At 42.9% G+C, this 27,162-nt stretch overlaps 1 protein-coding gene and 2 long non-coding RNA genes across 24 annotated transcripts in view; 1 reads left to right on the forward strand and 2 right to left on the reverse strand.

The window, feature by feature from the left end:
• Positions 1-27,162, reverse strand: part of NELL2 (neural EGFL like 2) — a 382,878-nt gene that overhangs the window by 99,099 nt on the left and 256,617 nt on the right. For 20 of the 22 annotated variants that reach the window (XM_087873280.1, XM_087873273.1, XM_087873275.1 and 17 more), the window contains one exon: positions 22,391-22,516. The exons of the other annotated variants lie outside the window; for them this stretch is intronic. In XM_087873280.1, the coding sequence (XP_087729406.1) occupies positions 22,391-22,516 (126 nt within the window). The remainder of the gene's footprint in view (positions 1-22,390; positions 22,517-27,162) is intronic. 22 annotated transcript variants of the gene reach the window in all.
• On the forward strand, positions 1,529-6,088 carry LOC148112882 (uncharacterized). The gene is made up of 2 exons (XR_015728771.1): positions 1,529-1,681; positions 4,641-6,088. It is a non-coding gene; the product is annotated as an uncharacterized LOC148112882 (long non-coding RNA).
• Positions 11,348-15,628, reverse strand: LOC132711052 (uncharacterized). The gene is made up of 2 exons (XR_009621822.2): positions 14,669-15,628; positions 11,348-11,836 (listed from the first exon to the last, which is right to left on the reverse strand). It is a non-coding gene; the product is annotated as an uncharacterized LOC132711052 (long non-coding RNA).

Genomic DNA, 27,162 nt, shown 5'->3' on the forward strand with positions numbered 1-27,162 from the left:
TGCTATGCTATGCTATGCTATGCTATGCTATGCTATGCTATGCTATCATTCTCTTCTCTTCTCTTCTCTTCTCTTCTCTTCTCTTTTCCTATCCTATCCTATCCTATCCTATCCTATCCTATCCTATCCTATCCTATCCTATCCTATCCTATCTTCTTATCAAGAGCTACAGTTAATAATAAAAGTATCAACTATTTTTACATATCTTTCCTTTTTCTATTATTATTAATTACACCATACTTCCTAAAATACTTTGGATCATGAAATATCGTGAAGAAGAACCCAAAACGTTCTGAATTTTAATACAGTTGATTGATTGGTTGATTTATTGATTGATGTAATCTTATATCAATCCATCTCACCAGTGCAACTCTAGGTGGGTAACAGAACTGAAAATAAAATACAATACAATACAAAATACAATATAAATATAATGTATATTTTAAAAAATAAATATACCAGCTAATACCAAGTGGCTTCTCAAAACACATTCTCTAATAGCCGAGATTGATTATTCTCTTGTTCCCTTTATGTTATACGGAAATTTCCAGCAGATCACTAAAATTCCTTTCTACATTAGGAGTATAGATAGTACTCAACTTACAACCACAATTGAGCCCAAAGTTTCTGTTTCTAAGTGAAACTTTTGTTAAGTGAATTTTGCCCCACTTTATGCCATAGTTGCTAAGTGAATCACAGCAGTTGTTAGTAACGTGGTTGTTAAGTGAATCTGGTTTCCCCATTGACTTTTCTGGTCACAAAAGGGGGATCATATGACCCCAGGATATTGCAACTGTCATAAATATGAGTCCATTGCCAAATATTTGAATTTTGATCAGGTGACCATGAGGATGTTGCAAGAGTCATAAGTGTAAAAAATGGTCATAAGTCACTTTTTTCAGTGCTGTTGTAACTTCGAATGGTAACTAAATGAACTATTGTAAGTCAATGAATACATGTACTTTTTGTGAATGTAATTCAGCTGGTTAAAGAAAACTTGACCAATTTAGAACTGCAAGCCAATTTGGCCTGGTTATCATCTAGTTGCTAATCAGATAGTCTTTTAAACTATATGGAAAATATATAATTTTAGACATCTTAGATATATCAGGACAGCTCACTTTATGCCTCTACTTCGATGCTTGAGATTGTTAGCATTCAATATGTGATTGAGGAAATTCTGGAAAACCTGTCAGAGACTCTTCAAAAGGAAGATCAGTTACATCAGGCATGTTTCATCCAAGATTGCTTGACTGTTGCTACATGTGTTTTCCTCAAAATGCTACACTATGATAGTGATGGGTATGTAGTTTAGAAGCGCTCAGAAGAAATTTGAGATCCAAGAAAGTCTAGGGAAAAAAATCACTTGACATGAATGAAAATAAACTTTGGAATATGTCCCCTAATGGTTTATAGTATTCAAAGTTTAGCAGCAGAAGCACAGCAGATCTTTAACAATGAGAGGTGAAAATATTGAAGAAAACAGGTTTAAAATTAATTGCTTTAGAATAATTTTAAAACCTTCATGTATTTAAACAATCTACAATATGAAAAGGGTTTTTTTTCTTCTTTTTATGATTCACCTGGCAGGTTCCAATACACAATGAAAACTCCACACGCAAATGATGGTTTGAATCCTGTTTACTGGCACAAACTGACATCCATAAACAACTACATGAAGGTATTGTTGGAGCTAATGCTCCGTGCTCCCCACCACCTTATAAAGCCTACCACCCAGGTGACCCTTAATCCAGCCCCACCCCACTCATTAGCAATTGGGTCCTTCTTACTCCCCTCTGTGCTCCCAGCCAGCCAGCCACACCCCAGGCATGGCAAGCAAGGCAGCTATGAACTCATCCTCGTGCGGCTCCAGGCTTCCTGCTCAGCAACACATGCAGAAGCCAGGAGGGACAAGTACTGTCCAGGCCACCCAGAGACACTCCGCCGCCTGTCCAGTCCAGCTGTGGTGAGGGTGCCTTACAAAATTACAGAGGAGGTCACCGTGGCTCTGGTGACGTCATCAGACAGTGCCTGCAGTCTCTGGAGTGTGCAGTCAACACCAACCTGCTCTCCTGTGGCGAGAGAGTACAAGTGCTCTTGTACTGGGGCATCTGGGAGAGTGCATCCACTAAGAAGTTCTTTCCTCCCAGAATGTATCAGATCAGTTGAAGTATTGGGCCCATAGCACTTGCTTCAGGGAGAGTTTATGGGGTCCTCAGATACTCCACGTTTTCATGATCTGTCCATTCTTCAAAGGGGACCTTACTGCCTTCTAGGAACTGCCTCCATGTTAGCAGGGCCCAACAAACCACAAAAGCTTATTTCTCCCACCCTGCCCAATGTCTCTCAGTCTCATTTAGTTTGCAGGATATGTAGGCACAGGGCTGCAACTTTCCCCCTGTGTTCTTCTGGAGAAGGACTGACCATTGTCATATTGCTTGCATCTGTCTGTATTACGAACAATTTATCTGGGTTTGGGTGTTTGAGGACCAGCTTAGCCTCAAAAAGCCATTTGTGCTTCTTGAACACCACCTGGCATTCCATAGTCCAGTTTACCGGCTGGCTGGGCTTGGGATTCACTCTGCCTCTACTCATTTTGAGCAACTCTGTGATCAGCAAGGTGATCTGAGAAAATGAGGGAATAAACTGTCTATAAAAGTTGGCAAAATTTAAGAAACTCTGCAGTTGCTTTGGGGTTTGGGGGGCTTGCCACTCCAAAATGGCTTTCACCTTCCCTGAGCCCATTCTATTCTCTCACATGACACCCAGTACTCCCTAAGTAGTCCAGACTGATTTTATGAAACTCACATTTTGACAGTTTGCCATGTAGCTTAGCATCCAGTAGTTTTCTAAGCACCTGGTGTACCAGTTTCTCCATCATCTCAGAGTAGATGAGGATATAATCCAAGTACACAAGGACCCCCTTGTACAAATGCCCATGCAACACTTCATTTATCAGTTGCATGAACACAGCTGGTGCTCCCTGCAGCCCCAAAGACATCATTCTAAATTAGTAGCATCCCAAGAGGCAGTTAAATGTGGTCTTCCACTCATCCCCCTTTTTAATTCTCACACGGTAGTATGCCTCCCTCAGGTCCAGTTTAGTAAACATCTTTCCTTTTGACAAGTACCCCAGCATGTCTTTCATGTGAGGGAGGGGGTACATGTCCACACAGATCTAGTTTATTCCATGGAAATCCACACACAGTCTCAGTGACCCATCTTTTTTCTCTTTAAACAGCACAGGGGCTGCCATTCAGACTTCACTAACTAGATGAAGCCCCTGGCTAATTTTTTATCAACAAAGTCTCTTAGCTCCCCATCTAGTTGGGGGCCATTGCATACATTTTAGGCTTAGGGAGCATTGCCCCTGGCAAGATCTCAATCTTAATATTGATCTTCTCTGGTCTTATGATATTTTCATGTGGCACTCAATAAATTTCTATTATCACAATCAATGATTATAGGATAATTTAGCTAGCATTCTCAACATCCTGAGATGTAACAACCAGCCAGAATTACTGGGATGTAAAAACTGAATAAATAAATTCTAAATATATTCCAGTTTAAGGTGAAAAAGTTTATTTCATACTACATTTTTATCAGTTTGGATGTATAATTCACCCCTTTCCTAAATCATGTTAGGAATTTATTTCTTCTTTCTATGAAGTATAGGAAGTTAGCACCCACCCCTCTCCTAGAAAAATGAAATATTCTAGGAAATATTAAAAAGGCAGAATATTTCCCCTAAAAGAGAAATAGAAAACTTAAGACAGAAACTCAGCCCCAGCTCCCTGCCCCCAGCAAGAAGATGGTAAGAAGATGTGAGCAAATTGTGTAAAGAGTGGGCTTTGCTCAGAGATGAAGCTGGAAAACCAGTTTGGCTAAATAAAGGTACTTAAAAGAAAAGGGAATTATATAAATAGGAAGTTCTCTGTCTTCCATGCAACCACGTGGTATGTTGTTAAGATTTGTGCTTAATTTAATTGAGATTTATGATGGGAATGACCAGTGTGTGCAGGTGTGTGAACATGAAAGTTCTGTTCTCCTTTTCTGTTTTGTTTCTCTTATCTTTGTGTGTATATGTGTGTCTAAGTCTTTGTGTGCCCTTAAGATAATTGCAACTGTTAAATTATCTGATCCCTAGAGACAAGAACTTTGATATAATGTTAAGGGAGGGGGAAGAGGAGTTAAAGCATTGAGGGGGAGGGGAAAAAAGGAGCATTTGTCCTGTGTTTGGCTGGCCAACAAAAACAGAGTAAAGAAAAGTGTTCTTTTTTTCCTTCCCTCTCTGTACCTTTAAGAAAAGCCCAAGGTTATGAGAGAATGTTTTAAGTTCACTTACAGGAAAAGTTTCATTCTTGCATTTACTGTATGGTTTTATCTGTCCATCCTTTTTCTGAAGCATGTGAATCCAGTTTTTTTTCCTCATCTGTGATGTCCCCATTTTGTTATAACTGGTCTATCTGTTTAATAACTGTAGTACTGATGTTGTTGTTTTTTCCCTCAAACTCTGCCTGCAAGCTGTCTACCTCCCCCACTCCAGCCCCCAGTCCCCACATCTCTAATCTGTTACAATGCCTTTCCTGGGAAGATTACCCACAAAAGCGGGGAGGGGACGCTGTTCTCATGTCTTTCAGCCCTGCACAGATAATTTTGCAACCTGTGGAAGCAGATCACACTGACACAGATGCTGCCTTCAGAGGAGACCATCGATTTGAGCCAGGAATTGGGTCCAGCCTTCCACTAGATCCAGCCTTCCACTAGAAAGTCATTGCAGCAACCAGAGTGGAGCAGACCTTCCCAAGTCTGACTGACCACCTTTACCACCAAGCCAAGCCTAATGCCACCCAGCAGACATGAAAGAAAGGACCCTGAGATGGACCAGTGAAGATTAAAGACTCTTTTCAATCCCCAGAAGACAGCTGGAAAGACTATGGGGGAGGATGGAAATTCATTGTAAGGTTTTCTTTCTTTGCTTCATTCACAATTGTAACTGATCAGTTAAATGGATTCATGTAGGAATGATATTTGGGAGTGGTTGCCACAGCAAGTTCTGAACACCTTGGACTTTTGTCTGGTGGGAGGGAAATTTGTCTAGCATGTTTGTATTGCCTGTATTGTAAAAGTAGCTGCATATATACGCGTGCACACACAGAGAGACACCCCATTCAGAATTAGACTGAAACTATTCCCTTCACCTACCTCCACACAAAGCTTCTCCTTTTTGCTCTGTGGCACTAAGGCCCAAGCAGTCATATCTCCCTGCTAATTCCATGGCAGAGGGGCATCCCCCTCAGGCAATTCCCTCACTTGAAGAGATTCACAGATGATGCTGCCCAACTGCCCAGTAAAGCAGGGTATGTTGCACTGGTGGTCTCATGAATAGGGGTCCCAGGCCTCATCGTGTGTAATTTTAAAAATACTAAATAGCCTGGATTGCACACTGGCTAACCTCAATTTAGACTTACAAATCTTGCATGCACTAAAGTAAGAGCTACTGCAGGTTCAAGAAACAATTATTAATGGATTAATGGATACGTGGTAGCTTGAAAGGCAGTTACAATACATGTACAAAATTATACCCAATTCTTCTCATTAGGTTTCTATGAATGACGTCATATTTGCTTTCTCACCTTACACATTAGGATTTCTATTTCATTCTGTTTTTTATCTGTTCAATCTATATGTAATGGAAATACCAGTGAAGTTTATCAGTCTCCATAAGGCCATTGTCAAGTCCACTACCATGTCCTGCCATTCTGTTGGAAGTGGAGGAGGATGGCTTGCTGGCATTTTTCACATGCTTTTGCTTTTGCTGTAACTGTCTGGGAATTAGAGAGGGGGATTGTCTTTGGAGACAGAGCAGACTCCCTCCCAGCCGGTTCCAGCCTGGTTTCAAGGTTATGGCCTAAGAGTGAACCATTATCTCAAAACCTTATGGTATCACATTAGCTGCCGGTGGACTACTTGGGGGCTTCTGTTTAGGGGACACAAAAGAATTGCTTTGTACTTTCCGGGGCCTTTTTCAGATTTCACCTGACTTTACTGCAACTGTACTCTCTCAGTAAAAGTTCTTTTGATTGAACTCAATGGAGTCAAGAGTTTTGCTTTTCTGAGAGACCAGCTGGGGCAGGTCCCTACAGCCATGTACTGTAACTGTTGAATCAAGGTATTCATCCTAAATATAATTGCTTAATTATCAGACTGTAAAAGGGTTCAGATTTCTAAATCCTTTCAAATATTAAAATCACCTAAAACATTTTATTTCTGATCAACATTCTAACAACACAGTTTTAAAACAAACTGTTCAACACATATTATAAATTTTAAACAGTGTTTAATTTCTGTGTCTTATAAGTATGACTATGCATTCATAATGATTCTCTAGAAAAACAGTCAGATGGCAATTGGACTAGCTGCGAACAAGCGGGGATGCTGATTTTTTCCCCTCTCAGGAAGGTTTTACAGAAATAACTCCCTTTTGATAGGCAGAACACTGCACTAATGACCAGTAGTTACATAGCAAAAAGTGTGAAGTGGTAAGTTGGCTTCTTGTTTAAGAAATTAGAATAGAACAGAATAGAATAATAAGAGTTGAAAGGGACCTTAAAGATCTTATAGTCTCACCCTCTGTTCAAGCAGGAGACCTTATAACATTTCAGAAATGGCTATCCAATCTCTTCTTAAAAACCTCCAGTGATGGAGCACCCAAAATTTCTGAAGACGAGACATTCCATTGATTACAGTATTTTTTTTGGACTATAAGACACTCTGGACTATAAGATGCACATTAGCTTTAGAGGAGGAAAACAAGAAAAAAAATCTGTGTCTGCCTCCCAGCATCGATCTGGTATTCATCTGGCTAGCGTCCTCGCCACCATGGCCCACTCGCAGTTGGCCGTTCGCCGCCACCACTGCCCATTCGCTGCTGCCACCTGTTCATTTGTCGCTGCTGCCACTGCGGCCTATTGCCACCACTGCCATTTTCCACCACCTGTTTGCCGCTTCCCATTTGCCACTGCTGCCACCTGTTTGCCACCGTCACCCATTCACCACCACAACCCGTTCACCGCTGCCACTGTGGCCCATTTGCCACTGGTTGGTGTGATCGGTGGCGAACGGTCAGTGGTAAAGTGGTGGTGGTGGTGATAGGTGGCGATAGGCCTAGAACAGCTGATTGGCACTGCACAAACCCTCTCCCCCTGCCACAATATTCACTCTATGATGCACAGACATTTCCACCCACTTTTTTTGGAAAAATACGGTAATTGTTCTGTCAGGAAATTTCTCTTTATTTCTAGATTGGATCTTTTCTTAATAAGTTTCCACCCTTTGCTTTTTGTCCTTGTCACTTCACGTGATCTTGATTCTATCCCTCTGTTAATGCTTTATGTCATCTGCAAATTTGATGAATTCCACTCTATTCCCTCATCTAAGTCATTTATGAAGATGTTGAAGAGTATTGGGCAGACTCTTGAGGTACCCCAATGCACACTTCCCTCCATGTAGATGTAGTTCCATTAAGAACTACACATTGAGTGAGGTTGATCAGCCAGTTATGAATCCATCTGGTGGTAATGCTGTCTACTCCACATTAGCAGTAATAGCAGGTTGTGGTCCATTTTCTGCTACACCAGACTATATAAACTATAACCAAAAAAAGTTGCAGTCTATTTTTGGCCTATGCTTTTTTTAATTGTCCCTTGCTTGTCCTTATTGTCCAAAATATTCTACAGGCACAAATGTATCTTTCCATTTGCCATGCAGTGCAACAAGATAAAAATCTACATTTACAAAGCAAAGATAAAGGCAGTATCCTTTTCTTTCTCTCCACAGATCTCTAGCACAGTGATCCATCTTAATTCTTTTTGGTCAGTGAAAAAAATGCTTTCAATAGTTTCCAGACCTTCCCTTTAGTGTTCAGAATTATAATATACTTTGTTATTTAGAAAATACTGGACAAAATCCTCAGAGATCTAAGTTTGCATTAAAACCAGGGGTGAGATGCTCCTGGTTCGGACCGGCTTGGGCGAGTAGGTAGCGATGGCGGCGGGCAGTTTGGAGAACCGGTAGCAAAAATCCCTTCCCCCCCCAGCCTCCAGCTTGCTTACCTTTGCACGCCTGCCTTGCTTCGCTTGCTGTAATCCCTGCAATCCATTGCATCAGCAAGCAACTGAATCTCCCTGCTTGCAATCAAGCTCATCAGTGAGCAGCTTTATCTGCCTGCAAGTTTTTTTCCCCTTTGGGAGCTTTAAAAAAAATAGTTAATTGGGTTTTTTTTTTTAGTTGTTCTTTTTTTAGACCTAGCCACTTAAAGTTTAGGAAGGTTTAAATTTAGTTGCTTTTATATAAAAATAAAAATAAAATAAAATAATATTTGTGCAGCTTTCTGAGATTTTCTGTGTTTCTGTAGTGTTTCATTCTAACTACACAAACACACAAAATCTCACAAAGCTGTATGTGGAATTTTGTGTGTGTAAAGTGTGAAAGTTGGTTTTTTGTGGCTGTGTGAGGTTCCTGCTTGTTGCAGGGGCCATTTTGGGTCTAGCACAGCTGCTTTTACCTTGTGGGTGAGCCAGTTGTATTGTGTTATGTTGTGTTGTGTGCGTGTAAAGTTTGAAAGTTGGTTTTTTGGGCTTTTTGTGGCTGTGTGAGGTTCCTGCTTGTTGCAGGGGCCATTTTGGGTCTAGCACAGCTGTTTTTACATTGGGTGAGCCAGTTGTGTTGTGTTGTGTGTGTGTAAACTGTGAAAGTTGGTTTTTTGGGTTTTTTGTGGCTGTGTGAGGTTCCTGCTTGTTGCAGGGGCCATTTTGGGTCTAGCACAGCTGCTTTTACATTGTGGGTGAGCCTGTTGTGTTGTGTTGTGTTGTGTTTTGTAGGTTAAAAAAGGGCAAAGAAGTGATGTCAACTTGGCCACGCCCATCTGATCACCAAGCCCTGCCCACCCAGTTACCTGACCACCAAGCCCCGCCCACCCAGTCACCTGACCACCAAGCCCACTAATTAAGCCCACAGAACTGGTAGCGAAAATTTTTAGATTTCACCCCTGATTAAAATTTGTGGTCACAGTGAACAAGAAACCATCTGGATTTCAGAAAAGCTTGATTAAAAACCAAAGAGACTAGATGTGTTAAGGAGAGAAAAAAGAAGAAGGCCCCTTTATAATTATAAATTATATAAATTATATAATTATAAATTATAATTATCCAATTGGATAGCTAGGTTGAATATCAGCAACCTGCGGCTCCGGAGCCAAATGCTGTTCTTTCATCCCCCTGCTGCAGCTCCCCATCGCAGCAGAGGGATGAAAGAGCTGTTGGCCTGTTGCGGCAGTGGCGATGGCAATGGCTGGAGCCTTAGTGCAGGAGTGAAGAGTCCCTGTACTTGCTTTTGTGTGGCAACAGGATTCCGCCTTCTTCGTGATACATTTGCTGTTGCTGCTAGTAAAGAGGGCTGGGAGAGAATGGCAGGGGCGGACCTTGTGGGATGGAGGCCATTCCCCAAGCCTGGCCTTCCTCCTCCCTCATTGGCGGGGCAAAAAGAAAGAAAGGAGCGGCATGGGGAAGCGCTCCCCTTCCCCAGCTGAGCACTTCCCCATGCCTGGCCTGGTAGTGCCCCCATTGGTGAGTCAGACAGTGGAGAGGCCTGGCCCAGCTCTCACAGCGGGACATTGTTCGGCACCTCCAGTTGCAAGCTGCCACCTTTGAAATACGCTGAGCCTTTGAGGAAGCCAGGCAGTGATGGCTGGGGCCGTGCGGGGGGCGGGGGATGGGGTAGTAGAGATGTCAGGGCTGCTCCCCCCTTCTCAGTAAGCTGGGCCTGGAGGAGCGTGGAGGGTCAGAAGGTGCGCTCCAACGTCACCCCAACATGCATTTCCAGTGCACTCCTCTGTCCCAAAGTGGGATTGAGTGGGGGGTAGGGGGAAGGGAGCAGGGAGCAGGAGGAAGAGTAGGGGGGCTTCTAGGAGGAGAAGCCCAGCTGGCTTTCCTTTTGGTGTGGGGCTGGATGAAGACCCAATAAAAATCCAATTTTTCCCCATCCAAATATATGGGGAAAATAAAGGCCTGGCGGTCAGGAGTCCAAAAGGGGGGGGGTCCTGTTCATCGGAGGATCAGAGAGGAAATCAGTCAAAATTTGGACAGGAGGCTATTCAGAGAGGGATCTGCCTTGGTCTGTTCTTCCCTCCCCCTTAGAAGTGGAATAAAAGTAGGTGGTATGTGTGTGTGTGTAAAAATAACAGCCTGGGATAGCTTCAGCCACAAACAACAGCTGCTCTTATTTTTGCTGAGAACTTCTAAACTACACAGCATTCTTTAATAAATACTAACAATAATGAACCATAATGTACAGGATTAAAGGAAGGAAGGTGAAATCAGAGGAGGGGGGAGGATGGATGGATAGATGGAAGGAAGGAAGGAAGGAAGGAAGGAAGGTGAAATCAGGAGGGAGGGATGAAGGAAGGTCAAATCAGAAGAGGGGGAAGGAAGGGCAGGGAGAGAACAGAAGGGAGGAAGGGAGGAATAAGGATGCCCCACCCCCAGAGGCTACTGCACTACACTCCCATCATTCCTGAGTTGTGCTGTTAAAGAAATCCAGTGCTACCAGGGAGAAGTCAAGTTGTGAAAGAGTGATTGAAATTCCTCACATTGAAACTAAATGGTGATAGGTCATAACAGAGGTGTGCATTCTCCCTGACACAGTTTCTTGTTATGTGTCCTATGATTTAAATTTAAGATAAATATATTTCTCTGCTGTCCTCAATTCAGCCAGTTATCACAGGGCATTGCCAGAGTTGAAGGGGATCCTGCAGAAGATGCCACAGGAGCCAGTCTTATCTCTGTACCCATCAAGCATTCCATGTCCTGGTTTCTCTTCCCCACCACCATTTGCTCTTCTAGCACGCTTTCCTTTCCTTTGATATAACAGGTAAAAGTGTTTGAACTACCTGAGAGCTAAACTTTAGTTGTTCTTGAAATCTTAATTTCTTCAGAGGGGCTCAAATAGTGGAAAGGGGAGAGAGAGAAAGAAAGAGAAAGGGAGGGAGGGAGGGAAAGGGGGGGCGGGGACAGGGCGGGCCGGGCCCGGCAGGGCAGGGCAGGGCAGGGCAAATAATTTTACAACCAGTTCTCTGCCCTAATGACCAGCTGGGTAGTTGTGGCTGTGGGGGGGGGGTCATGGGACTGGGTAGGAATGAGTGACGTCAAGTTGGCCACACCCACCCAGGTTTTGTGGCTCCTGGTGTTTTGTTTTCTGTGGGAAATGGCTCTTTGCATGTTTAACGTTGCTGACTCCTGAGCTAGGTAAACAGCTGTTCTCAGTTGCATTTAGAATTGGAAAGGAAAAGAAAAAGAGACAACATTTATTATTATTGGTTGCTGTCAGCCAGATGTTTAGATCTGGCATTTTTATCCAGATATCAAGTCCTTCCTAAGGTGGTGATAGTTGTTGTTGTTGTTATTATGATGATGATCATTGCACAGTCAGCCAGATGTTCAGACTGGGCTTGGTATTTTTGTCTACCTATTGAGTCCTTACCAAGGATAGGCAAAAATTGATGTTTGATGGTGTTACAGGTATCGTCGTAGGATGGAAGCAGTTCCAAGTAAAGCCACCTTCTGCAATTGACTGATGGCAAATTTGTCAATGCCTATGGTGTTCAAATGGTACTCCAGTTGTTTTGGGATTGCACCCAAGGCATCTATTACAATTGGGACCACCTTTGCTTGCCTTTGTCACAGTTGTTCTATTTCTATTGTAGGTTTTTGTATTTTGTTATCTTCTCCAAGTCTTTCTCTTCTATTCTGCTGTCTCCAGGCACTTCCACTATCCAGACCTTTTTTTTTAAAAAAAATCAAGTTTTATTGGGTTTTTTTCCCCCACATCTTTTTTGAACAGAGTATTGGTCATATCTTATCTTATACAATTTATCAAATTCAAATACATTTTACTCAATTATAATTTTTGCCACAATTTTCTTTTTTTCCCTTTTTTTAATCATATCTCAATATTTGTTTGCTTATTTATATAAAAAACATTTTTTTAAATTTGATTTATATGCCGCCCTTCTCTGGAGACTCAGGGCGGCTTACAATGTGTTAAGCAATAGCCTTCATACTTTTGTGTATTTTATACAAAGTCAGCTTATTGCCCCCACAATCTGGGTCCTCACTTTACCTACCTTAGAAAGGATGGAAGGCTGAGTCAACCTTGAGCCTGGTGAGATTTGAACTTGCAGTAATTGCAGGCAACCTACCATCTCCCTCTTTTCTTTCTTTCCTACTTTCTCTTCCCCTTCTCTTCTTCTCTTATCTACTTCCCCCCTTCTCCTTCTCATCCTCTCTTCCCCTCTCTCCTACTCTAATTTCCCTTCTCTTCCTTCCTCCCTACTCTTCCTTCCCTCTCTCTCCTTCCTCTTCCCTTCCACCTCTCTTCTCCTCATCTCTCTCTATTGCTGTATTCATCTTCGATTTAATATTTTCCACTATGGAGTCCAGGCAACCCCAATCTTTCATTTATCAAGTATATTTCACAAAATTCCTCTTATCTTTTTAATTATAAACGGTATATTTCATCTTATTTATTCCCTTTAAATTTTTACCCAAACAATCTTCCAATCCTTTATCTTCTTTACTTTTAACAATATGTTTTTTCTTCTTTACTTCTTGCAAGTATAACACTTAAATCATTTTTTAACATTTCAATTTCATTCAATTTTACTTTCAGTTTTCCATCATAATTTCAATTAATGCTTGTGTTACTTATTTCTCTCCATTTAATGCTTTCTCCAAAATCATTCTTTCTTTCACATTGTACCTACTGGTCTATTTCATTTAACAACATTTTCACATATAATTTCTACCACTAACATCATTCTCTTTATTAACAAATTAACATTTTCACTGACTCTTAACCATTTTTCCCTTATCTCTCCACAACTCCATTTCTTAGTTCCCATTCCCTTACCTTCCTCTTTTTCCTTTTCTTGTATCTCCCCTTCAGCCTCTTTTCTTTAATTTTAATTCTATTCATTTTCTTTCTCAATCTTTCCCCATTTATTTCTCTTCTTTTCTTATTTGAGATGTATTTTCCCTTATCCATTCTTATTCTGTCACTGCTAAACCCAGTGTAATCATCTTTATCTTTATTTTCAATTATTTCTTCTCCAATATTATCTCTTTGTTTCTTTTGTTTCTCATTCTTCTGTTCTCTTTCTCTTTTTTTGCATTCTAACCAGGGCTGGATTTTCCTATAGGCTAACTAGGCTTCAGCCTAGGGCCTCAAGATCAAGAGGGGCCTCAAGATCAAGAGGGGCCTACATTCAAATTGTTAGCAAAATTAAAATTACACTTTCACTATAGGTGAAAGGGCCTCATAAGTGAAATAGCCTAGGGCCTCTTTTCATCTAAATCCGGCCCTGATTCTAACCAGTCCTCTGCTTCTTTGTTTCCCTTAAGTCCTCTGCTTCTTTGTTTCCCTTAAGTGCTTCTCTTATTTTTTGAAACATCTCCCTCAATGTCTCCTATTCCTCCTCCCAATTCTCTATATTTTCAATTTAAAAGGCTGAGATTTTTAAATTTATTTTCCTTTACATATATTTCAGATTTCCAAGTCCATATATTTTTCCCCCCTTTAAATAATGTCCAATTCAGATCTTCCCTTGAGCCAGCACTGTTTTAGTCTTTGTCCTTTATTGTCCTTTATTCTCTTATCTTGGTAGAGCTGTATAAATCCTCTTGCAGCTCTTTCTCACGCTCTCTGCCAGCAGCTGTCTTTCTCAGATTCACAATCCTTTGCATAACAAAATAGCCATCTTGTAATACACAAAAGCATTCGCTTTCTCTTTTCCACATTAAGTTCTTCTACTGTTTAAAATGTTTTTCTATCGTCTTTTCCTTGTCTTATTCCCCCCCCCCACAAATCCAGTTTTAAATCCGAATGGAAGATTTTTCCAGGGCTTTAGGTTTGATTTTTCAAGTTCCAGCTTTTTTTTCCTCCGCTTTAGTCCTTCTGTGCCAATTAGCCACCAACCTTCCGCTACAATTTTTTCAAGCAGTCAAAGGCTTTTTTTTTCTTTTACCTGTGAGTTGGCCAATTACTCACCCGGCAACAATACTCCGTTCAATTACTGCTCCTACATTCCCTCTTTCTGATTGTGGCCGTTCTGGCTTGTGACAGCTCCTTAATGGCTGGCTTCCTTCACCGACGGGTCGAAGACTAATGCCAGCATTTCAGGGAATTTGCGCATTCCCTATCCGTGCCAGCCAGCATCTTCTTTCTTGGCTGTCTCCACAAGACATCTATGATCTCTGGGGATCCCCAAAATCGGCTAGGATATCGGTGTTCTTCTGGAGCCCCAGAATCCACACCGTATCACCTGATGCTGGCCACGCCCCCCCTCTCCCATCCAGACTTTTTTGTCTTTCTTATTGACAAGTGTTAAGTCCAGTGTGTTATGTGGCAGGTGCCTGTCTGTCTGGATTCTGAAGTCCCAGAGCAATTTTACTTCTTCATTTTCTATGAATTTTTCTATTTTATGGTCCCACCAATCATTTGCCTTGCTTACAGGCAAATGATATTTCTTGCAGATCTTCCAATGTACCATTATTGCTTCTTTGCCCTGCCACTGCTTGTAGTCAGTCTGTGCAATCTTCTTGCAGCAACTTACCTGGTGGACCACTGTTTCTTCAGCTTATGTCAGGGCTGCCTCTGTCCATTTCCTAGGAAAGAAAAATCCTTGGCTCCATAGATTTAAAGAAAAGTACTTTTACTAGGAACGAACTGAAAGCAAGAAATTCCAGGCAAGTTCTGAGGCAAAGGACGTGAAAACAGCAACTTGAAACAAACTGTACAGCCCAACCCCCTTGTAGCTAGGCAACCAGAGGCTACTACAAATCCAGGCTGTAGTTGCAAAGCTGCAATGAAAAATTCTCCACTGATCCCTTTCCTCTTTTCTATAGCAGTAAGCAGCAGGCTAGCTGACAGCTTCTTTGCATAGATGGCACTTACTGTCTGTTGCTGTCTTCTCAATTCTGGCTTTGTATACATTTGTCCTTAAGGCTTGGTCTTGTGCAGCCAGAATTAATCCTTCGGTCTCTTTCTTTAACTTTCCTGCTCTTAGCCATTGCCAGGTCCTGTTATTATCTGCTTCCCCTGCTATTTTTTTTAATGTACTGGCCATGTAGTGCTTTGTCTTCCCATGCCTCCATTCTGTTCTTCATTTGGTCTTTCTTATAGGCCAGTAGTCAGCAAATCTTCCTGGCATACTAACTTCAGTGCATCTTCTTCATTGTCCTTCAGATATTTTTCAAAAGCCCTTTTTTCTTCTTCAACCATCTGATGTACTTGCAACATTCCACATCCACCTATTTGCCTTGGTAGGTAGAGTCTGTCAATGTTGATGCAAGAATGAAGGGCATGTTTCATTGTCATTATTTTTCTGGTCTTCCTATCCATTGCTTTTAATTCTGCTTGAGTCCAGGCCACTATTCCTGCTGTGTATCTAATAACTGAAATTGCCCTTGATGGTATTTCCTTCATTGAGTTTGGACTTTAAGATCTTTTTCACTCTCTTGATGTGTTGTTGTTGTTGTAGTAAAAGAAAAAGAAAAAAGTCTGAAAATTTCTTTACTTCTACTGTCTCTTTAAAAGATTTAATGGAGCCTGTATATTAGAATTTCATAAATATGGCATGTTGACTTGCGTTAATTTTTTTTTGTAACCTTGCAGCATTGCAAGAAGCACAAAACAGGCTTGCAAAGCCAGCTTGTCATTATAATTCATTTCTTCTATGAAGAATTGTGCATTTAGCCAACAATCACTTTAATAAGCGCAAGCTGCTCAATATTTTTTTAAAAAGATTTTTGCAAATGTCAATTTGAAGTTCAAGTCTTAAGGCTAGACCCTCCCAAGTGAAATTATGTTTCCTCATAATCATAATAAATGTGGATTGCTATATTTACAAATATACACAGTCCTCATTAATCAAGTTGCCCTATAATAACTTTTTTCTCGTAAAATACCTCACAACCACAGGTGGGCAGCACATGAATTAACAACTGGTTCGCCCCAGCACCGAAAATATGAGCATATGCTTTGCGCAGCACAGTTAAATGTAGCGTGCTTCACAATGGGGGAGATGGGGTCTTCTCCTCCTCCTGGAGCCCATTATGATGTGGAGCATCAGCTGCAGCTGAGCCGGGCCAGTGTCAGAGAGCAAGTCATGCATCTCCCTGAGTGACTGAGGTGCGCGCAGCACCAACAAGAGCTGGAAGAAGGCCAGCATACAGGGGCGCTTCTCTCTCGCTCTGGAATAGGAAGCGAGTCTCCATTCCCCACTTCTCAGGCGAGGTGACTGACAGGGGAGGGCAAGGGGCAGGGTGACTGACAGGGGAGGGCAAGGGGCAGGGCCAGCCAGTGGTGGGTTCAGCTGACAGGGAACCACAGCACAGGGATGAAAGAGCTTTATTTATCTGGGGACCTGAAATGACTCTTGATTTAAACCATATGGTAAAAAGCACCCAAAGAAGAAGAAAGAACAACATCAGCAAAAAAAAAAACAAAAAAAACCCCTCACCTGTTTTGGGAAATGGTTCAAGAGGGAGCACACATATGAGACCTGTTTCCCACAGAAAAGAAAACACTCGGAGCCACAAAATCTGGGTAGGTGTGGCTGGAGGGGTCATGTGACTGGTTGGGAGTGATGTTGAGTTGGCCACACCCACCCAGGTTTTGTGGCTCCCAGTGTTTTCTTTTCTGTGGGAAATGGGTCTAAATGGCTCTTTGAATGTTTAAGGTTGCAGACCCCTGCTCTAGCCAAATCAGAAGGACAAGCATATGCATACTTAAGATGCTTCAGTGGAAATACCTTGAACACGATAAAATCAGGATGGACAGACAGTCTTGAACTTTTTTTTTTTTTCTGGGATCTGAGAACCAACAACTAATAACAACTATTAGAGCCAAGATTTAGTCTGATTTCAATAGAAATCAAATTTTCACAGAAAGAAATAAACTCTTGGTCACTTTGCTAAATTTCTATGGCGATTCTCAGTCATCCAGGTCATGATTGTCCCAAAGGTGCTTTTTCAAGAGGCAACTGGACTTTCTTTGTTTTTCCTTAAAGAAATTTTGCTTCTCATTTAAGAAGCTTCTTCAGCTGAGAAGCAAAATGTCTCCAAGGAAAAACAAAGGAAATCCAGTTGCCTCTTGAAAAAGCATCTTTGGGTGTTGGTCACTATCTTTCTTCATTTCAGTAATAATTTAGAATAAGGAAGCCATATTATGAAAAATAGTAAACCAGAAATTACTGTCAGTTTACAATTACTGCTGAATCCACCTCCATCTTTCTTTCAACGGAATTTGATCTAATTTACTATGCATGCATTATTTATATCATGGTCATTTCTGCACAATGGTAACCAAGGAACCTATTGAAAAATGAGATAAAATAAAGCAAAAACCATCTTGCAAATATAAATAATACAAAAACATGTCATGTCCACAGCAACCATGATTTTCATCAGAACACATTTGTTTTTAATGAAATTGCAGTACACAAAGAAAGTTGCTTTAAAAAATATTCATCTCTATATTGCTTCCCAATTTCTTGCATTTTTATATCAGATTTTTTTTCCAGATTCAGGCCAGAATGCCTAAATATTCTAGCAGTATCTAAACTTACCTATCTAGATAAGTGTAGGTTAAAAATTAAGCCCTATGATGACACCAACTATAACAGAGGACATATTTATTTACATTATATCAGGAACAAACCCATGCCTTGTTAAACAGATGTCATTCCGTTAACCCAGCTATGTGGGTTTTCGGAGCTCCTCAGAAGTGAAGAATTAAAATGAAAAGGCAAGTTGTCTGTTTTGAACTGTTTGGTTTTTGTTGTGGTTTCCAGACTGAGGAAATTTATTCTGAATAACTTTTCCAGTCTCAACACCAAGTGTGTCAAACTCAAGGGCCAGATCCGGCCCATGATGTAGTTAGATCTGGTCAGTGGTGAAATCCTCCTCGGATCGCCACCAGTTTGCTGCCTGTGCATGCACGGTGTGCACCAAACTCATGCTGGATGCGTGCATGTGTGGTGCGTGCCAAAAGCACGCTGCATGCATGCATATGCTGCACATGCATGTGCAGTGCGTGCCAAATGCACGCTTCACATGGAAAAAGAAGACTTCACTAGGTAAGTAGAACAGCGAGGGGCAGGAAAAAAGCTGTGCCGCGCAATTTAGCTTTGCTAGAAAGCACGATTCTGCTTTCTAGCAAAGCTAAACTGCGCAGCACAGCTGATCGTTGGAAATACTGGTTCAGATGAACTGGTAGCTTTTTTTAACCACTGATTCAACTGAACCTGTAGTTTTTATCACTACCGGTTCACCCAAACTGGAGTGAACTGGTAGCATTTAATCCCTGGATCTGGTTCATGGTGCTGCCCTTGAAATAACGAAGGACCGCCCAACGGTGCCTCAGCCTCGGCCCAGGTGGCTGAGTTCTGATCTACAACTTGGTGGTAGATCCAGGCCGGAACACAGTCAGCCATAGATCTGCGGGGCCACTCTGGAGCCAGAAAAGGGCTGCGCCCACCCTGCCCCCTGTGCAGGCGCACAGAAGGCAGTGAGCATGTGGGGCCTGACTTTCCTGGTGATCATTTTTCCCCGCAGGCTGAATGCATTTTGAGTGCTTTCCTTTCACCCAGGATACCAGTCCCTATGTGCTCACCCCCTGCTATATGGACGCCCAGGGGATGGGCTCCAGGGCAGCCCCAGAGGTCAGATCTAAGGCTGACTGCATTCTGGCCTGGATGGCCACCATAAGTTGCAGATCAGCGCCATGCCCGCCACCAGCCCCTCCATGGCCAACTCGCTGGCCTGGCCTTGCAGCACGCAAGTGCTTCTCTTTCACTGGGACTGTCCCCACCCCTGCATGGGAAAGTCACAGCCACAGCCACCAGCAGTATGGCCACGGGCAGTGCTGCCAATCTCTCCCCCTCCCCTCATCCCTTCCTGACTGCAGAGAGAGGGAGGAACGGAGGAGATGTGAATGAGAAGGGGTAAGTTAAGTTAAGTTAAGTTACCATATTTTTTGGAGTATAAGACGCACCAGAGTAAAAGATGCACCTTAGTTTTGGGGAGGAAAATAGTAAAAAAAAATCTGCCTACCAGGTATTCATCTGGCTAGTCCTTAGTCTGGTCAGCTTCAGCACACTAGTTCACTCACTGGTTTTGTGGTTGGAGCTAAAAAAACAGCTTCTAAAGCACAGCTGATCATCGGAGGGAGCAGCAATTAGAAAAGCAGGCAAAGCACAATTGCATTGTGGGGCTGAAAAACAGCTTCAAAAGCACAGCTGATGTCCGAGGGAGCTCCAGTGACTACAGCAGGTGAAGCACAGAAGGGGTAAGAGAAGGCAGCATTGTTCTGCATAGGCATTTTGGGCACTGTGTGTTGCATTTTCAGCCTCCAAATGTGTCGCATTTTGGGGCAGTGATCGGCAGAGAAAGTGGCCGTGGCTTGGAACAAGTGGGTTTTCTGGTCTTGGGAACGCCGGGGCGAATGAAGGCAGACTCTGGAGTTAAGGCATGAAGCTCAGGTGGGGGGAGAGGATGGCGGCCATCTCCCCCTCGGGCATCCTCGCAGGCGCCGGATCAACTCCGCCCTTTGGCCAGGGGGGCAGAGGCACTTCTTTCTCTTCCTCCTTCCCTTCTCTGGCTTCTGCTCATCGGGATTGCCTGGCTAAATTGGATGCCGAAGCAGCTGCCCTGGGGACTCTGGCATCCCGGCATCGGCATCATCACCGTCATCGTGGCTGCCTTCCCCCCCACCCCTTTCCACAGCTGAGCATTTAACCCAGCTGGTGGGCTCATCGGAGTAGCCCCTCACCACCCCCTCCCCCTAAGCCGCTCCATTCATCAAATCCTGTCTGGTCTGGTCCTGGCAGGTTGAGCCTGTTTTAGCATCCAACCCACACCCACACACACAAAAAAAGGTTTGCCGAGGGCGAAGTTGGGTTGTGGATGCGGACAGCAGGCAGAAGTCAAAGACAACCCCCCACCCCTCCCCTGGCAACTCCAGGGCCGACCAAGAGATCCCCTCCCCACTCTTCCTCCTCTGCCGCAGGGTTTTGGCATCCACGGGGGCTGATCGCTATCCGCCCACAGGGGGCTCCTTTCAGCATGTGGAGCAGTGGAATGTCTCTGTGCCCTCCCATTGTGTGGATCTGGGCAGGCTGGGAAGCAAGGCGGGAGCCCCTGGTGCTGCCTTCCAGTCGAGGGAGGGAGGGAGGCTGCTTGAAAAATCCACTTGTTGGGACTGTGGTCTCCCCTTTTTTCCCCTGGCTGGCTGGGCTCCCTCATGTGGCTTGCGAGGGGCTTCCAATTGCAGCTCACCCTTTCAGGAGTGGCCGCCCCCATCAGAGATCCATTTCTCCCGTGAGCCAAGGCCAATTGGCGGCGGGTGTGGGTGGGAGAAGCTGCAGCGAAGAGGTCAGGGCGGCCGGAGCCACTTTTCATGTGCAGCTGGATGGTGCAGTTGTGAGCGGGGGCTCGCACCAGAGCTTCGGCGCCAGTCCTCCTCCGCCTAGTCCCAGGTCAACAGGGCTAGGGCTGGCAAGTTTTTTTGCAGCCGCTCTTTGCGGCCCCCACTAAGAGAAGGGGTGCACGAGCTACAGTTTGAAGGAGCGGCCTCCTCAAGGATGGCAGGGGTGCATGGGGCATGTTCCCCCTCCCTTCCCTCCCTCCAGCCTTGCTTCCTCATGTTGTGTTGTTTGCATGGCAACTGTGCATGCGTCTAAGTATTTGGGGGGGCTTATTTTCAGGGGGGCTTATTTTAATGCATGCACTCAAAAGCCCAATTGGGCTTATTATCGGGAAATGTCTTAGCTTCGGGGAGGTTACCTTCTCAAGGTTACCTAGTTACCTTGAGGAGAAGGTAAGCAAAGCTGGCCACCCCCTCAAGGAAGCAGGGGGTGGGGTCCCAGTGCCTCAGGAGCTTGAGGGCTGGGTTGGGCACTTGTCCTCCACTGCCCAGGCTCCAGCAGCGCATGCCACCATCTCGGGGTCCTCTGCATGGCCTGAGAGGGACGGTGAGGCTCCTCTGGTGGACTAGGCTTTGGCACTCACCCTGGTCTTGCCTTCCTCCACTGGACACCTCTGGATCCCCCCTTCCAGCCTTGCCTGGCCCCCACAGGAGGCGGAGGATGCTGCTGCTGTGTATCAAAGTGTGGAGGAGAAAGTTTGGAGGAAGCAGTTTCCTCCAAGTCCAACTTCTGCCTTGACAGATCTCTGGAGAAGAGGAAAGAGTGGCGGGGAAGCTGAATGAGGGAAGACTGCCCCAACAAGCCAGCATCCTTACCATACATGATTGGAAATGGGGATTCCCTTTCAAGAAGGGCCAGCCTCCCTCATGCAGGACCAGGGAGCACTGCTCCCCTGCCACCTCCTCTTGCTCTCCAGAGGTCTGTCAAGGCAGAAGTTGGGCTTGGAGGAAACTGCTTCCTGCAAACTTTCTCCTCCATGCTTCCACACACAGTAGTGGCGTCCTCTGCTTCCTGCTTTGCTGGGAGAGGGCACCAGACAGGGAAATGCCAACAATGGGATTGGGAGAAGAACGTCTCCTTTGGCATTCTGTGCCAAAGGAAGCACACACACACACAGTTCCAAGCTTGGATACTTTTATCTACATCTGAGCTTACAAACTGCAAATCATACCTGGGCTTGGGGAGAAGGCCCTCTCCTTCCTCTGTGGATAAAAGTCCCAAACTTGGAATGCATGTGTGTGTGTGTGCACGCACACTTGTGGGGCATCAAATTGTGCCCATGTCGAGTTAGCCAGTGCAACTTGTTCCATCCTGACCCAGCCATCCTGAGTCAGCCACGGCCAGTTAGCGGTGTCGAGCCAGCCACATCCACCCAGCCACACCCACCTAGTTGCGGTGACCCAGCTACTGGCTCTTTGAGGGAAATCATAATGCTGATCTGGCCCTAAATGAAATTGTGTTTGACACCCCTGCTCTATACCATAAAGTGGGTGGGAGGGTAGGAGCTTAAAATTGGAAAGAAGAAAGGGGAGGTTGTCTCCTTACATTTCACTTCTTACATTATATTTATTCATACGTCTTCTATGTTAGTGCAAAATTCAAGCTTTCCCCTTTCCCCTTTAAACAAGAGGAATATTTAAGCTTAAGTTTAAATAATAAATAAATATAATAAGAATACATTAAAATTAACCAAGACAGATGTCATAAAAAATTCTGGTAATCATATGACTCTCATTGTATGAAAGAAAACAGAGTAACATCTTTTTTATATCTGCTGATGACTTATAAACGTGAATAATCTTTAAGTGAAGTAATGGGCATCTGCTTATGTTAAGAAACTATTCCTACCTGTACAAGAGTAGTCATCAATTCTGATGTAACCTGTTTTGCAGACACACATAAATGATCCTGGTGTGTTGATACACATAGTATTTTCCTGACAGTAATGTCTCCCTTCAGCACATTCATCAATATCTGTGGATAAAACAACAAGACCAGATGAACAAACACTGCTGAATATCCTGTTTTTAACACAGATTGGAATAATGTCGCCAATTAGAGCAATTGTCTCTGTCTTATTTCTTAGGCCAAGTATGGGCAACCCACGGCTCCAGAGCCACATGCGGCTCTTTCATCTGTGTGCTGCAGTGTACTCCACTGTCCCGAAGTGGGATTGAGTGGGGGATAGGGGGAAGGGAGCAGGGAGCAGGGGGAAGGGTAGGGGGACTTCTAGGAGGAGAAGCCCAGCTGGCTTTCCTTTTGGTGTGGGGCTGGGGGAAGACCCAATAAAAATCCAATATTTCCCCATCCAATAAATGGGGAAAATAAAGGCCTGGTGGTCCAGAGTCCAAAAAGAGGGGTGGGGTCTGTTCATTGGAGGATCAAAGAGGAAATCAGTCAAAATTTGGACAGGAGGCTATTCAGAGAGGGATCTGCCTCTGAAGGTCTCTTCTTCACTCTCCCTTAGAAGTGGAATAAAAGTAGGTGGTGTATGTGTGTGTGTGTGTGTGTGTGTGTGTGTGTGTGTGTGTGTATAAAAATAACAGCCCAGGATAGCTTCAGCCACAAACAACAGCTGCTGTTATTTTTTGCTAAGAGCTTCTAAATTACACAGCATTCTTTAATAAATACTAACAATAACAAACCATAATATACAGGATTAAAGGAAGGGAGGTGAAAATCAGAGGAGGGGGGAGGGAGGGATGGATGGATGGATGGATGGAAGGAAGGAAGGAAGGAAGGAAGGAAGGAAGGAAGGAAGGAAGGAGCCAGTCTCGTCTCTGTATCCATCAAGCATTCCATGTCCTGGTTTCTCTTCCCCACCCCCATTTGCTCTTCTAGCACACTTTCCTTTCCTTTGATATAACAGGTAAAAGCCTTTGAACTACCTGAGAGCTAAACTTTAGTTGTTCTTGAAATCTTAATATCTCCAGAGGGGTTCAAATAGTGGAAAGGAGAGAGAGAGAAAGAGGGAGAGAGAGACAGATAGACACACAGAGAGAGAGAGGTGGGGTCAGGTGGGGCAAATAATTTAACAACTGGTTCTCTGCCTTAATGACCAGCTGGGTAGGTTTGGTTGGGTAGGAGGGAGTGATGTCAAGTTGGCCACGCCCACCCAAGTTTTGTGGCTCCCAGTGTTTTCTTTTCTATGGTAAATGGCTCTTTGAGTGTTTAAGGTTGCTGACCCCTGTCCTAGGCAGGGATTTAAGTTATAGTAGCCCAAGTCACCATTTTTTATTCTGTGACTGTTTAGTCATAGAAGCAATTTCCTTCATCCCTTGTAACACTTTAGAAGAATATTTATGACTACAAATATGACAGGCAACTGCTAATTGCTTTATGTAGATTGTTACATAAATAAAATGTATACCAGCCTCATATTATTGGATAAGTATATGTATATACTACACACACATGTGTGTGTATAGTGTAGTGTATATGTTTATGTATATGTATACATACAATTTATAAGTATATAAAATAATTAATATTTTAGTAATTTTAATAAATATAGTCAGAACAATGACTGGAATTATTGATTAATATTAGATGTTAAGTATTAGAAATTAAAATGGAAGAACAAATATCCACACTTATATTTGTGAAATTATTTTTATTACTTATGCAGCGTAGAAAATTATCTCAAAGAGATCACAGCAGCAGCCACCACATTCCATGGGAGGCAGATCTGAATTTGTTTATTGTATTTTTTTAAAAAGTCCTGTTTCAATTAAATCATCTATAAGAAGTAATTGTTCTACACTAAGACGCAACACAAATGATGCTGGTACATACATTTACATTATCTAATTTATTTTTTTAAATCTAGAATCCTACCAAATTAGCACAATAAATCAAAATATGTCATGATTTATAAAGCAATTTTAAGAAGGGCTGGAATTAATATTTTTCATAACCCATAATTAACCAAAGAACTAGATATAATAACAGTTAATCTTAAAGGGGACACAGTGGCTCAGTGGCTGCTGAGCTTGTCAATCGAAAGGTTGGCAGTTCAGTGATTCAAATCCCTAGTGCCACGTAACAGGGTGAGCTCCCATCACTTTTCCCAGCTTCTGCCAACCTAGCAGTTCGAAAGCACGTAAAAAATGCAAGTAGAAAAATAAGGACCACCTTTGGTGGGAAGCGTTCCGTGCACCTTTGGCATTTAGTCATGCCAGCCACATGACCACGGAGACTTCTTCGGGTGGCACTGGCTCTTCGGCTTTGAAACAGAGATGAGCTACTTCTGGTGGCACCGAAGGCGCCAAAGATGCTCCTTTTTGAGCGCAAGCCCCGCGATCTTGTAAAGCTGCTAGAACAGCGCAAATCAACTGTCTAGCGGCTTGAAAACTTTCTCCCTGGGAAAAGGGGAGGAAGAGAGCAGAAGGGCATAGGTAGAGCTCCCCAAGGAGCCTCAGGAACAATTCTGGGGCTTGAAGGGTGAGAGCTCCCTGGAAGCCCGACAGAGCTCCGGATCTGGGATGTTTCTGCTTTAAGCAGAAGACGCCGCGACCACCCCTGCAAACAACGCTTGGAATAAACATCATTCGGAAGCAGGCTGAGCAAACTCAGGAGAGATCAGATTTGCAAGTACTGAACTTTAACTCCAAATGTGTATTACTTCCTTCTGACTCATTAAGGGGAGAAAGTGAAACCAAGATGGTGATTGAGCTTTAATGGGGCGTGAAAGCGAAAGTTAAAGAGGAAAGTTTCATTTAGCGCTGGTAGCCCCTGTTTAAAATTAGAGATTTTTGCTTCAAAAAAAAAAAAGATTAAAGGCTAAAAAGATCACAGCAGTGATTTTTTTTAAAAAGGATTGATATTATTTAAAGACTGGGAATTTTTGGATTTGGTGGATTTGTTGTTCTGGCTGCTAAATAAATTCAAATTGGAAACTAAAAATGGCTTCAAAACAAGTAAAGACTATTGTCCCCAAAAGTGCTGGGACCTCGCCAGCTCAAACATCCAAATTGCAATCTCTCTCTGTTCCAATGGAACCACCAATATTAACACTTGAAATGTTGCAGGAAGCCCTTAAAATACAAGCCTCTGTTACAGAAAAAAAAATTACTTCGGTGTTTGAGGATAAAATTCGAGATGTTGCTGAGGAGATAGTTCAAATTAAAGAGATTATTCAAAAACGGAATCAAGAAATTAGAGAAGATATTATTATGGCAGTTCAAGGTCTGGCAGGCCATATTGAAGCAATAGATGAAAAAGTGGAAGAAATTAAGCAGTCTAATGAGAACTTGGAAAATAAAATGGGAGAAGTCCAGAATAAGATGGAAAGAGCAGAGGCCGATGTGATAATGATACAATATAGAGATATGGAATTTGCTTTGAGAATAAGAGGCCTCAAAGAAAATAAGCAAGAGAATTTGAGAGAGATCGTTTCAGAAGCATTTGCACAGATAATGGGAGATCAAAAAGCAAATCTTGAATGGCAAATTGACAAAATTTACTGTATCAATTCATGGGTTGCCAGACAGAAACATCTACCAAGAGACATTGTAGTCTATTTTACAACAAGGAGAATACACAATGAAATCCTAAAAGTCACTTTTAAAAATAAACTTCAAGTGTAGGGGCAGGAGGTTTTAATACTGAAAGAAATCCCCCCCCCAAAATGTTGAGAGCCAGAAGGGATTACACCTTTCTGGTGGAAGAACTGAGAAACCGCCAGATACAGTACAGATGGGAGGTTCTAGCCGGACTAGTGGTGAACTATTCAGGAGAAAGATATCGTCTTAATTCAGTGTGGAAGGCAAGAGATTTTTACACCAATGTACTAAATGCTGGATGCCCACAGTCTCCAGAAGCTAGAAGGAAGATGGAAGCAGAGGGGGCAAGAAAGGGGGAGAAGGAAGAATCGCTGGCACAGGCCCAAAGGGGAGCTTTGATTATTCAAGAAGACTTAATACAACTTTCAACTACTGCTCAAGCTTTGGAGGTATTTGACAAAATAGAAGAACCTAAGGATCAAAGACAGACCCGAGCGGCAGCCAAGTGTCAAGAAGAATTAAGATTGCAGCAACTAAACATGATGCAAGAAACTACAAAAACAGAAGCAGTGGGAGGAGCAAGACCAAAAAGTAAAATGCATGGAGATTTCCAGCAGATGCTCCAAAAGCTTCAGGCGGCCAAGAATGGCAACTCGATTTCTGACTTGGAATGTTAATGGCCTAAATTCACCACAAAAGAGGAGAAAAATATTTCATTATTTGAAACAGTTTAAAAATGATGTAATCTGTTTACAAGAGACTCATATTAGAAGTAAACATCAAAAATATTTAATAAATGCAAGGTTAGGTATACATTTTGTTGCATCTGCTCCCGAGAAGAAGAATGGTATAGTTATACATCTAAAAAAAGACTTAATTGCCAAATTAATTGAAACAGATGATCAAGGAAGATTTATAGCAATTGAACTTTTAATAAAAGGAGAAAAAACACTTTTAATTGGAGTATATGCACCGAACCAACAACAGGAAAAAATTTATAAGCTTTTACATTCCAAGTTACTACAATGGGATTACAAATCATGCATTTTATTGGGCGACTGGAATGGAGTTTTGGACACTAAAAAAGATAAGAAGGGGCTCTTGCAAAATATCTCA

The sequence above is a fragment of the Pantherophis guttatus genome, chromosome 7 (genome assembly GCF_059756535.1).
Source record: "Pantherophis guttatus breed Tessera chromosome 7, ASM5975653v1, whole genome shotgun sequence".
NCBI lineage: Eukaryota > Metazoa > Chordata > Lepidosauria > Squamata > Colubridae > Pantherophis > Pantherophis guttatus.